This window comes from Zalophus californianus, chromosome 17, assembly GCF_009762305.2.
Source record: "Zalophus californianus isolate mZalCal1 chromosome 17, mZalCal1.pri.v2, whole genome shotgun sequence".
In the NCBI taxonomy this organism is placed as follows: Eukaryota; Metazoa; Chordata; class Mammalia; order Carnivora; family Otariidae; genus Zalophus; species Zalophus californianus.
This window is the reverse complement of record NC_045611.1, coordinates 27,632,944-27,645,999: the sequence shown is the minus strand read 5'-3', so window position 1 is coordinate 27,645,999 and position 13,056 is coordinate 27,632,944. Positions and strand designations below refer to the sequence as shown.

Sequence of the window (13,056 nt, the reverse complement as noted above, 5' to 3'; positions counted from 1 at the left end):
GAAGCCTTCCTTAGTTTACAACAGGGCTTCTCAGCCTCTGCACTGTTGATATTTGGGGCTAGATAATTCTTTGTTGTGGAGGCTGTGCTGTGCATTATAGGATGTTTAGCAGCACCCTTGCCCTCTGCCCTCTAGATGTCAGTAGCCTGTGGCCTGTCTCCCTGAATTGTGACAACCAAAAATGTTTCTAGATTTTGCCGGTGACCTCTGGGGAGGCAAAATTGCCCCCAGTTGAGAAACATTGGTTTAGAGAGAAGAACCAAAGCCAAAGACTTTTTAGAGACTAACTTGATGATCTTCCCCTGCTTATGTCAGTTGTAAGATGGGGCTGGTGTCATTCCTAAGTTTCTATATATACAGATAATTTCCATCACCACTAAAATGAGGCTGCTCCTTCCAAGGACACATGAAGTGAGTTTATAGACTGACATAAAATATTCTGATTCTTCATGAGGAGCAGGCTCTTAGAAATTACCGGAGCCAACCCACTCATCTCAGTGGTGATGAAACTGGAATCCAGAGAGGGGAAAGGGCCCACACTAGCCCCAGGGTCAGACGCTGGTGTGGGGCAAAGCCAGGCTGCGGTGCACAGTTCTTCCATTCCAGGCCTAGCTTCTACTCTGCTGTTGGACTGGACAGCCTACCGGACAGCTGAGAGTTTATCAGAAAGTTCCCTATGTGGATACTCTGTTTCTCTGTAATGCCAGGTTGCTCCTCTTTGCTCATTGGAGATGAAATACAAGTGGCATTTTATGTATCAGGAAAGCTGATACTGTGCCTTCCTTAACTGCAAACACTGAATCACCCAGGCCAGTACTAGTACTGAATCACCTAGGTCTTTAATTTCTCTTCTGTCTAGGATAATTGATTTTAGTTCTTTGTTTTCTCCAGAAGTCTACTTTCCTTTTTTTTTTTAAGATTTTATTTATTTATTTGAGAGAGAGAGAGAATGAGAGATAGAGAGCACAAGAGGGAAGAGGGTCAGAGGGAGAAGCAGACTCCCCGCTGAGCAGGGAGTCCCATGGCGGGACTCGATCCCGGGACTCCAGGATCATGACCTGAGCCGAAGGCAGTCGCCCAACCAACTGAGCCACCCAGGCGCCCCAGAAGTCTACTTTCTGAATAATGATTAGATCCAAGTCTCTTTTACTTAGTCTCTCAGGATTAGAAAGAATTATCCACAACAGATTTTTTTTCATCCTTTTCCTAAAGGTGGCTGAAACAATAGTGTCTGTTAGGATGTAATTTTCTCTTTGGTTGTTGTTATAAATGACAGCTGACAGATACAGCAAAAAGTGGAATGATACAGTCATCTAACCATAGTTTACATTTTCAAAAGAAGAGAGGAGAGCAGAATCAGTCTTAAGCTTTTGATACCTTGAGTGAGGCTTTACTCAATAATCTTCGGTGTTGAATATTGAACACTTTTCTTGTGTTTTAATCCTGTGAAGTGTAATTAATAAGGTTTGAGGGCAAGATTTCTACTCAAAATTCAGTGCTAAATTTCTTTTGAATCACATCTTCCCTGTGGAAATTTGGAGTTCTAATAAAAATCATTTGATAGTGGGAAATATACATTTAAAAGTTGTAACTGTCTTCCAGAAGTTCTTAGTGAGATGAAGTTGTGCTTAAATAAGTTATAATTTCGTATCAAATATTTACTAGAAGATTTTTGAAGCAGAGATGTTTATAATTAAATGACAAAATGTTGCCAAATTGGCAACTTTGGAATAAAAGCTAAAAGAATGTTTTACGATGATATAAATCAGTAGAGTTTATAAAATCCTTTCTGTGTATCATCAACCCCTTGAAGTAGATAGGGATTATCATCTCCTTTTTATAGATGAGGAAATTGAGAGGAGAGATTTAGATTTTATCCCAGGGGTAAATCGACCTACTTTCAGCTAGTAAGTGAACATTGTAGATTCAAACCAGGCAGTTCAAAGTGCAGTCTTCTCCTGTTTACCCATTCTGTTTAAAAAAATGTGTGTGTGTGTTTTGTTTATCTGTCACATTAAAACTTCTAAAAATAATTGTAAAAGGAATAACACTGTTAGTTGTATATTTGAAGAAGAGAGGTATAACTAGCACCAGTTATTTCCTCTGAAGTATATAAAAAATCCCCTCCCCCCTCTGACAGCATCCATAAAAATATAGCAATGCTAAAAGTGCATTTTTTAGATTGCAGGATCTTTGTAGTTGAAAGAGATAATATTTGGGTGTGTGGTAAGATTAGAATTTCACAATGAGTACTTACAAGTATTGCTTGAGTGTATTGAAATTCTGCAGGGAAAATAGTTGGTGTCATTTCCCTGCACAGTCAGTGAACTGAGAGATTCCTTTAACACTGAAGGAAAGACAGATGTCCGTGCTATTTCTTTTTGTCTCTTTGTTACCCCTTCATATTCCTTGGATAACTGTCCTGTTTGGATAGTGGGTTATCGATAAAGAAAAGGAAAAATGCAAATGGGTTTGATATGTTACACTGCACTTGAAAAGAGCAGAGAGATCCCTCTAGCATTCTGTGCATTAGGTCAAAAGAACGTTTCCTGGATAGATTTCATTTACAAAACAGATTTCTTCCCCCAAATATAGTCTCTAAATAAACAGTTTAAAGAGGGAAGGGGAATGACAATGGGCCTGTTGTGTTAATCTTTACAGCAGTGTTTTCACTGCTCAGGTCTAGTGAGGGTGGCTGTGCCAGGGGCACATAGCCAGTAAGTGCTGAATCAGGATTTACTTTCGAAGTCTAGCTCAGATACCCTAGGCAAAGCAGGGCTTGGAGAACTATATAAACCTGTAGGACTGAGAAACTAACAAGGGTTTTTACATCTTTAAATTGTTGGGAAAAAAATCCAAAGAAGAATATTTTGTGGCAAGTGAAAATTAGATGAAATTCATATTTGACTGGCCATGATTAAAATTTTACTGTAGCACAGCCATGCTCATTTGTTTACCTATTATCCACTTTCGAGCACAATTATGCAGTTGCAATAGAGAATGGCCCCAAAAGCCTAAAATAATTTGCTGTCCAGCTCTTTACAGAAAAAGCTTGCTGACCCTTGCCCTAGGATGCCAGTCTCAAAGACTAGAAACTGGAAGAGAGTTTGGTAGACAGGTCTAGGATGGGTGGCTATTAGGCTCTTTCATATTTAACTTTGTTTTCTGTCAGCTTTGAGGCACTGAAGGTGCTAGTTTTTGGAAGTATATCCTGGAAGTCACATGGGCTTATGCCAAGAGAACTAGTGCATTACAGCCATTTCTGAGATGACCCAGTGGTCTTTAAAGCACTCAGTGGTTCCCCAGCTTGGGAGCCCACAAAGCCCTGGGAAAGTGGGAAGACGTGTTCTCCTTGTGGCTGATGAAGCTTTAGAAGAAAAGACACTAATGAACTAATAATTAATACCAGAAAACAGATGTGTAGACATTTTAATACAATAAGCATGAATACTGTAAGAAATGAAGAAACAGACCATCTGCAAAATCCTGAAGGGGCCACTCTGAGAATACTGATGTAAAATGGTCTAGAAGTGTTGAGCAGTTTGAATATTTAATCATCCATTTGCAAGGGAAAAATACTCTTGGTGTGTCTGCTTCACTCTCACACTACTCTGCTTCACCGCTATAGAACTTCACTTTTGACACCCGATGTGTGGGTTTTCCACACATCAGGCAATTCTGAGATTCTCTGCACACCAGCTGGCTGTTACAGTTTAACTCACTTCTGACACTGTGTACCTGGAGACAGCATCAGATCCCACCGCCTAAGGGTTCAGTCCCACAAGACTGTGCACCCCCCACCCCTTTTCAGAAGCCAGTCAGAAGGCCAGGTTGTCACCCGTGCTTCTGAGCTACTGGCTATAGATGGGAGGTTCCCGCAAGCCTCTCTTCAGGTTCCATTAATTTGCTAGAAAGGCTCATAGAGCTCAGAGAAACATTTACTTATGTTTACCAGTTTATTATGAAGAATACAGATGAGCAGTGTGATAGATAGAGAGGTAGGGGTCTGGAAGGACCCTGAGCACAGGAGCTTCTGTCTCTATGGAACTGGAGTGTGCGACCCTCCCAGCATGTGGTCCCCAGCCCAGAGGGTCATCAAATCTCATTGTTAAGAGTTTTTGTAGAGCTTCATCTGCAGTCCCCTTTTCCTTCCCAGAGGTTGGTGGCTGGGGCTGAGAGCTCCAACCCTCTAATCATTTGGTCTTTTCTGGTGACTGGTCCCACCCTGAGGCTATCCAGGCTCCCATCCCACTCCAAGTCACCTCATTAACATAAGCTCAAGTGTGCTCAAGGGGGCCTCCTTGTAAGTTACAAAAAGACTCATAATCTCAGGGTATTCCAAGGGTTTTAGGAGCTTTGTGCCAGGAACTGGGACAAAGACCAAATAAATTTTTTATTATACTACACTACTCTTTTCTGGCTTGATTAAATATTTAACGTGGTTATATTGAGAATGTGAAAATCACCATATTTTTCATAATTAAGACACATTATTAATAGCAAGTGAACTGAAATTATTTGATGCATTTTTGCTCTGCCTTTTTATCTAGTTCATTTCATCCTATATGCAATTTGGAGATTTTTTTTTCCCCCTCTCATTTAAGAATGTTTATGTGCCTAGAAGGGGCAGTTTTTGGATACTGAATGACAGACAGGTGAGTGCTGACTAATTTGAGGAAATGGAAGTCTGCTCAGCCCTTGATTTTAGCTGTAGGTAGAAGCTGTCTCTCTAAAGCTCTGGGCTTTAATTTTTTCTCTGCTTAATTTTCTCAGCATCCTCTATGTGTAGTGAAGAGATCTCGATAACAGAAACTTCTCACTAAGAGCATTCCTTATTTCTAACATCGTGGGGTGTCCTACTGTAGCCTCTGAAAAACCATGGATTATTATTTCTCATTTTGGGAGTAACTTTTTTATTGGAGTATGATACACAGAAGAGTGCACAAATCCTGAGTCCAGCTCAGTGAATTTCCTCAAAGTGAGCACACTGTTAAGCAGCACTCAGCTAAAAAAAACCCCAGAAAATTACCAGCCTCTCAGAACTCTCCCTTCTGTCACATTGGCCCCCTCCCCCCAAGAGTAACCAGTCTTGCTTTCTAACAGCAGGGGTACCTTTGCCCTTCATTTTAAAGCTTTTGTTTGCTCTGGTGTTTGAGGAGGTCTAGGGAGGCTCACTAGGACTTCTGCTAAGTGGCATGGGAGAGGTTTGATGCCCAGGGCATTGGTACCCTGTGATATTCTCTGAAGCAGCTCTCAGTGTTTCCTAAGGCCTCTTCAGTCAGGCTCAGTCCTTGATGGCAGAGGAGCCCTAGTGCTAGCCTTTTCCCTTCTAGCCCCAATCTTGCTGCACTGACTGTTTCACATTCGGCTTCCTTGGTTGGGTCCTCCATGTGGCTTCTTCCTGGCTTCCTCCTCCATAGCTCGTCAAGGGTACAGCTGGTGTCCAGTCTCTGCATGTGTCCTGGCCAGATTTTCCAACAAAGGGCTTAGACTTCATTCCCCCACCCCCAAGTTCTCTCTTCGACAAAACTAGTGAAGTTATTTTCATGGTCAGCTTTTAGTATCTTGAGTCAAAACTGGTATTTGGTTGGTTTAACCCATATATTTTATGGCTAAATTGGTATTTATTTTGTGGAGGGGGTAAAAATTGTCCTTATATTTATGAAATTAATCATAATTTAAAAATTTTAATGAAACAGGATGATGACTGCATCAGAGTATAGATTTGGAAACTTTAATAACTTTTATAAATTAATTTCCACTGGGTGAGTTATAATGCAGGACAGATCCAGTTTTTCCCAAGTATTGTATTAAATATATAGCTCTTTTCTCTCAGACAGACATGGAACAAGCTTATTTTCTACTCTGAAGTTGTATAATGAAATTCTTTCTATCCGTGTATTTATTCTTTTGGTTTGGTATTCTGTTCACCTGAAAACTGGGGTTTGTTTATTTTCCTCTAAAATACCATTGGTTTTTGTCTGGGTATTTAGAGGGAAAGTACTAATCTGGACCAAGTGTGATCTGAATTCATGCCATTTATACTGTCACTGCCTTATGCTGTGCAGCCTCAGAAATGTTAAGTATCAGTTGGTAGTCGGAAGGGAATGTTTTTGCTCTGGTCTTTGCTTGCCCGTGGGTGCTGATTTGGCAGGAAAATGCAGGAAGCCTTCAAGAAGACTCTCCACAAATGGAAGAATAAAACTTTTATTCATTCAACAAATGAGCACCTACTGTGTGCTAGGTGCTGTTCTAGAAGCTTGGGATACATCAGTGAACAAAACACAAACACAAAATCCCTGTCCTGTGCAGCTTACATTCTAGCAGGGATGACGGACAGTAAGGGAGAGGAGGAGTGCTAGGGGTGGTTGCAGGTTGCACTCTTAAATATTTTTTTTCTAGGTTGGCGTCAAAAACAGAGACAGGGAGTCAGTTAGGAGCGTATCTGGGAGAGGAGCATTCCAGACAGAGGAAAGAAGGCGTACAAAGGCTCTAGGGCAGGAATGTGCCTGACCCATTGGGGGACTGGCATGGAGGCCCCAGGGTGACTGGAGCCCAGGAAAGGAAAAGGAGACAGGGCTGGAGATGAGTCTGGGAGGTAAGAGGATGTAAGTCTGCTCTTTAGGGCTTCACTCTGTACAAGAGGTTTAAGCAGAGGAAGGATCCTTTGAAGGGATCACATAGACTATAGGAGGCAGTGGTTGAAGCAGGGAGGCCAGGGAAGAGGTGATAGTGACTTGAGTGGGTGGAGGTGGTGGGAAGAAGTAGATTCTAGGTGCGTTTTGCAGGTAGATTTGAAAGACTTTGTTGGCCTGGATGAGTTGTGGAGGCTTTCAAGGATTTTGGCCCAAGCAGCTGAGTAGTGGCAGCTCCACACTGAGAAGACCGAGGAGCAGGTTTTGTTGACAAAGATTAGAGCTCAGAAGATGATGGCTCAGTCAGTTAATCGGTTAATCGTCTGCCTTCTGCTCAGGTCATGAGCCCAGGGTCCTGGGATTGAGGCCCCACAGTAGGCTCCCTGCTCAGCAGGAGCCTGCTTCTCCCTCTGCCCCCCTCCCCCTGCTTGTGCTCTCTCCCTCTGTCTAAATAAATAAATCTTTTAAAAAATCTTATTTACTGGACCGTATTAAAGTAAATCATGACTTTTATTTTGCATTTATTATTTATATTCTCCATCACTCTATAAGTCTTTGTATGGGCAGGTCATTTGAGAAGTTGAGCATATCCTTTGTCAATTTATCTGGCATGGATGCAAAATGTTAGATGTATTTCTTTTTCCTGTTTTTTTTTTAAACTTAGAAAAGTTTGTTTCATTCAGTTCTTTATTCGGGGAGTTCTAAAATTTTCCTTATGAAAGAAAAAAAGTAGTTTTTTGTCTTTTGGCTCTGTGACACAAATTATTTTTATCTTAGAGTAAAAAGGGGTGGGGGGGGCGCCTGGGTGGCTCAGTTGGTTAGGCGACTGCCTTCGGCTCAGGTCATGATCCTGGAGTCCCGGGATTGAGTCCCGCGTCGGGCTCCCTCCTCAGCGAGGAGCCTGTTCCTCCCCCCTCTCATGTACACTCTCTCTCTCTTTCTCATTCTCACTCTCTCAAATAAATAAATAAATCTTTAAAAAAAAAAAAAGGGGGTAGGGGGAAGAGGCAGCATATTACTTTGCTTTCCCCTTTCTGGTGAGCGACCGTGTTTCTGTTAGTAGAATGTTATTGGCCCTGTTGGTTTCTGAGGAAAAGCGTTTCTCTATCAGACAGGAGCTGTTGTTTAAAAATACTCATTTCTTTCTAATGTTTGGGAGAATGTGTTCCTTGTTCTCCCATCCCCATTTTCCCACAGATAAAGATGGCCACTTACAGCCTCGTTCTACTGGGTCAAAACAACACCAATGATTATTTAGAAACTTTAGGAAGAGAATTAGTGTGTATATGACTTTTTGTCTATAAAGATTAAAGAATACCCAAGTGTTTTTATGTTTACCCAGCTGAGCTATTTTTGTTTTAACCTTGTGCCTTTACCTTTAAAGTTAATGTCTTTTAATGTCCATTTGAAAAAGTCCTCATTCTCCTGCTGTGGATTTATGTTGATAACCATGCCCTTTTAACAATAACCAGTGCTTTATAGCTGAGATATAATTGTATATTACATCACCATCGTAACTACCATTGTAGACCAAAGGTGCAGTAGAAGGCATGGGTTTATTTTTACTTTTATTTTTTTAAAGATTTTATTTATTTATTTGAGAGAGAGAGAATGAGAGAGAGAGCACGAGAGGGAAGAGGGTCAGAGGGAGAAGCAGACCCCACGCCGAGCAGGGAGCCCGATGTGGGACTCGATCCCGGGACTCCCGGATCATGACCTGAGCCGAAGGCAGTCGCTTAACCAACTGAGCCACACAGGCACCCAGAAAACATGGGTTTAAAACAAAGAAGAAAAGTATAATCCAACAAGAGCTACTGTTTAAAGGATTTTAGTTTTTTCATAAATAATTTTGTTAACCTTTTAACAACATCAATTTTTTTTAATGATGGTGATACTGTTTATGTTCTGTTGATATAAGTAGTGGTAGAGTTAAAAACATTCTCTTGGTCAAGAATCTTATACAAGGATGGGGCGCCTGGGTGGCTCAGTTGGTTAAGCGACTGCCTTCGGCTCAGGTCATGATCCTGGAGTCCGGGGATCGAGTCCCGCATCGGGCTCCCTGCTCGGCGGGGAGTCTGCTGCTCCCTCTGACCCTCCTCACTCTCATGTGCTGTCTCTCTCATTCTCTCTCTTTCAAATAAATAAATAAATAAATAAATCTAAAAAAAAAAAAGAATCTTATACAAGGATGATACAGTATATATAAGATTCATAAATATGTAATGTCCTTCAAATAGCATCACTGTTCATAGGACTTTACTCAGCTGTTGGAGAAAAACAGGTGGTCTTGTTAATATTTATGGTCTAGAAGCCAGCTGCTATTTTTATTAATACAATTATTAGTAGCAATGGCATTTATTTTTCTTTCTCTTTTTTTGAGAGGGGGTAGGGGAGGGGCAGCGGGGGAGGGGGAGAGAATCTTAAGTAGGCTCCACGCCCACCATGGAGCCAGACAAGGGGCTCGATCTCACGACCCTGAGATCATGCCGTGAGCCAAAATCAAGAGTTGGACACATCCTGACTGAGCCACCCAGGTGCCCCAGCAATGGCATTTCTAAAAGTAGTAGGTATAGTAACAATTAAGTCTCACGTCCTGAACGTCATCTATAACCAGCAGCTCTCTGCTCTCAGTAACCTTGTAAACTAAAGAATGTGTGAATGGAGACTTGAAAATGAATTTTATTTATTTATTTATTTGTTATTTTTTTAAGATTTTATTTATTTGTTTGACAGCGAGAGAGGGAACACAAGCAGGGGGAGTGGCAGAGGGAGAAGCAGGCTTCTCGCTGAGCAGGGAGCCCGATACGGGGCTCGATCCCAGGACCCCAAGATCACGACCCGAGCCAAAGGCAGACACCTAACGACTGAGCCACCCCGGTGCCCCTTGAACGTGAATTTTAAAAGACTGTCTTTTATGTTAGTGAAGGAGCAGGTGTGTGAGAATAAGACAGGATTAGTCAGAAGACCTGTGTTCCTGTGTCCATCCAGCCACATTGCCGCCGAGAATACCCTGGGCACCTGACAGCTCTGTGGACTGGAGTTGCTTCTCAGGTCCACTCAGAAGCCTCAGTAGAGTTGTTGAGAATCATATGAGATTAGGGCCTTATAAATTGCCCCACCCTCTCTGGATGGTGGGGTTTTTCTAAGAAAGGTGGAGGAATAAGAGGTTCAGGGTTGTTGTTGTTTAGCCTCTCAGCGGTTGCCACCGGGGTTTCCATTTCTTGTCAGCTTTGAGTCTGTGGAAGGAGGCAGGAATTCTGGTCTGTAGCTTAATATCTTTGCATTTGTTCTGTGGCAGGAATCAATCTTGGGGTTGTCAATATGCACAGAAATGATCTATTTCTTCACAGTCTGACTCATATTCTCTGTCAGGCCTGTTCTTGGGCTCTGTTCAGGAACAAATCCTGCTTGTTGGTGAGCTGTCTCCTTGTCTGTTTACAAAAAGTCCTTGTGTTCCATTTAGCTTATAACAGACTCGGGCAGCGTTCGAAGCCTGTCCTCCCCTTGATTTAGGTCTCTTCTTTTCCTCCCCCAGCTAGGATCTGCAACTCCAATGGATACTGAGGGGTTTGGTGAGCTCCTTCAGCAAGCTGAACAGCTTGCTGCTGAGACTGAGGGCATCTCAGAGCTTCCCCATGTGGAACGGAACCTGCAGGAGATCCAGCAGGCAGGCGAGCGCCTGCGTTCCCGTACCCTCACACGCACGTCTCAGGAGACAGCAGATGTCAAGGCGTGAGTACTGGTGGGGAGGCAGCACTGCTACTGGGTGGCTCAGGGGCAGGATCCGATTCTTCTTTTCCTCTCTTGAATTAAGATGCAGTCTAAATGACAGACACAAACCTGATTCTTGGGAATTCAGAAAGGTTTTTTAAACAGGTCAGCAGCTTTGCTCTGTCTCCCTGTCCCCAGGTTTTCCAGCTTGTCTGTCTAACCAAGCTGTGAGCCCGTATCACAGGCAGAGATGATCAGGATGGGAAAGGACGAAGAGCTTTGTCACACAGAAACCCGTTACAGTAGTTCCTGATTGACTTTGCTGACCATTGGGTCATAAATGGCTCCTGTTACTGTATTAGTAAGTGTGGTTTACACAGATAAGTGTTACCTTCAAAGCCAGGGAGCACTCAGAGATGAGCACACTTTTTAAATGCATGCGGAAGAAATTGACGAGCAGTCAGTGATGAAAAGCCATCCACGTGAGGGGTGATTCTGTCTGGTCATCATTAGCGACCCCAACAGCTGCTACTACAAGGCCTTGGACGCGTAGTGCCTGCCAGGTGACCATAGAACTGGAGAGTGGGCAGCTGAAGAAAAGTACTGGCTGTTTGTCTGGCCAGTGGCTTCTGCTGCTACTGGAGCAGGAGTGGGCTGTTGATTCCACAGTCATGTGTTGGGGGCCCCACTAGCCAGTTCTGGGCCATCTCTGGGGCTACAACCATGAATTAGACATGGTTCTTGCCCTCAAGGAGCTTGTACTTTGGGGAGACAGAAAAAAAAAAACCTTGCCGCTTTCCATAAGAAATGTGATTTACTGATGACTTATGTGTCAGAAACTTGGCTAGACTTCAGAGTTTGTTAATCCTCACAACGAATATTAGGACTGTTGTCCCCTTATTACAGTTGAGCAGCTAAGGCTCAGAGAGGGCCCGTAACTGTCAGGTCACACAACTGGTGAGTGTTGAGCCGGATCTCAAACCTAGGAAGGCTGACTCCAGAGCATATGCTGTTTTAGCCCCGATGGAAGGGCCAGGGAAGGGTGGAGGGGTGCCGGTACTTGTGACCTCAGTGGGTCTGGAAAATCACTGAGATTCTGTGTGGGAGATGTGGGAAATTGTCAGTCATCTGCTCAGTCTTCATTGCTTGAACTTGAGAAAGACCTAAGTGCTGATGTTTCTACAGGGACGTTATTTTGGGTTGTAATAAATGTCACAAGAGTGAGCATAAGGTCTACATTCTTTTCCCAACTAATCTTGAAAGCCGAATGCTTTGGCTGCTCAGCTGAGTTAGTAAGGATGTTGTGGGAATTCTTCTGTAGGTCTCCCCAGAATTTTATTTTTTTAAATACTAGTTAGTTTCAGTTCCATTGGTGTTGGTGAAGACAAATCAGAGGAACCCTGGCAGGGATTTTTTTTTTTTTTTTTTTAATCCAGCCAGTTGCTCCCCTACACCGTTCCCCATCACCCCTGCCAGCCTTTAGACATCGCTGCTTACTTGTACTCCGGCAGGCTCCTTTCTGTTGCTGCTGACTGCCTGCAGTTAGCCTCAGCCTTGAGCACGCAAGGTCTGTGCTTGTGTGCAAGGATGCTGCCGGAGCAAAGGGACCGTGATGCCAGCTGAGTTGCTATAGTTATAATTTAATTGCATCAGCTTTACAGCCTATTAAGAGCAAAAAGGGAAAATGTTTTCTTGGTAACAATTATCAGTCATGCTCTCTTTCTTGTAAATTTCCATTCTTCCTCATTTCTTTCTACCTTAAATTCATTATTTTAAGGAGGAGGAAGTTGAAACATTGAGAGAATGGGTATGGGGTGGGGCAGGTGCTTAAAAAGAAACCTGAAGGGCTGATGACTGTATTTTTCCACCTTGATAGGCAGACATAAAGTGTGATGTGAATATTTTAGTACAGGGTGAAGGCAGAGGAGAGAACTGAGCAGGAAAAATTTTCTTACATGAAATAAATTTTGGAAGAAAATGTGTCTTTAAGATTTTAGTTAAGATTAGATTGTAGATTTAAGATTGAATTGTTCTGTGCTGAATTCATTTGTTTAAATATACTTTGTTGGATTTTTCATTTTAGGGAACAGATTTGAAAGCTTTTTTGCATGTGTGTTTGATATTTTTAAATTGTTAAATTTCTTCAGACATGAAGAAGAATATGCATAACATACATAAAGGTGTAAATCAGGGGTTATCAGCCTATGATCCATGAGCCAGATCCAGCCCGCTGCCTGTTAAAGTCTTATTGGAACATGGCCACACTTATTTATGTATTGTCTGTGCTGCTTTTGTGCTACAATAGCAGAGCTGAGTAGTTATGACAGAGACTGTATGGCCTGCAGAGCCTGAAATATTTACTGCCTGCCTTTTACAGGATAAGTTTGCTGACTCCTGGTGTAAATAATAATAAAATGAGTTGCCCGTTGCACAGTGAAGACATAGAATATCATCAGTAGCTGTGAAGCCCTCCCTGGGTACCCATTTTCAATCTCATCCCCCCTTTTTTCCCATCAGAGATGCCTCATTGGATTTTTTCAGTCAGACTCAGAAGCCAAACAACTTAGAGTTGTACAAAGAGAAAGCCAGCAATCACTCTCTCCTTAACTTTATCCCCCAAGGTAACTAGTGTTATTGATTTGCTGCTTCTTTCACACTTTTCTCCATGTTCGTGCAAAGCATATATGAACATTTATTTGCCCAAAGTTTT

The 13,056-nt window shown here is 42.5% G+C and overlaps 1 protein-coding gene across 1 annotated transcript in view; it reads left to right on the top strand.

Annotated features, from left to right (window-relative positions):
* NUP93 (nucleoporin 93) overlaps window positions 1-13,056 on the top strand; it is a 111,049-nt gene that overhangs the window by 9,152 nt on the left and 88,841 nt on the right. Inside the window, exon 2 of the mRNA XM_027617462.2 lies at window positions 10,171-10,367. Within this exon, the coding sequence (XP_027473263.1) occupies window positions 10,189-10,367 (179 nt within the window). The 5' untranslated portion in view covers window positions 10,171-10,188. The remainder of the gene's footprint in view (window positions 1-10,170; window positions 10,368-13,056) is intronic.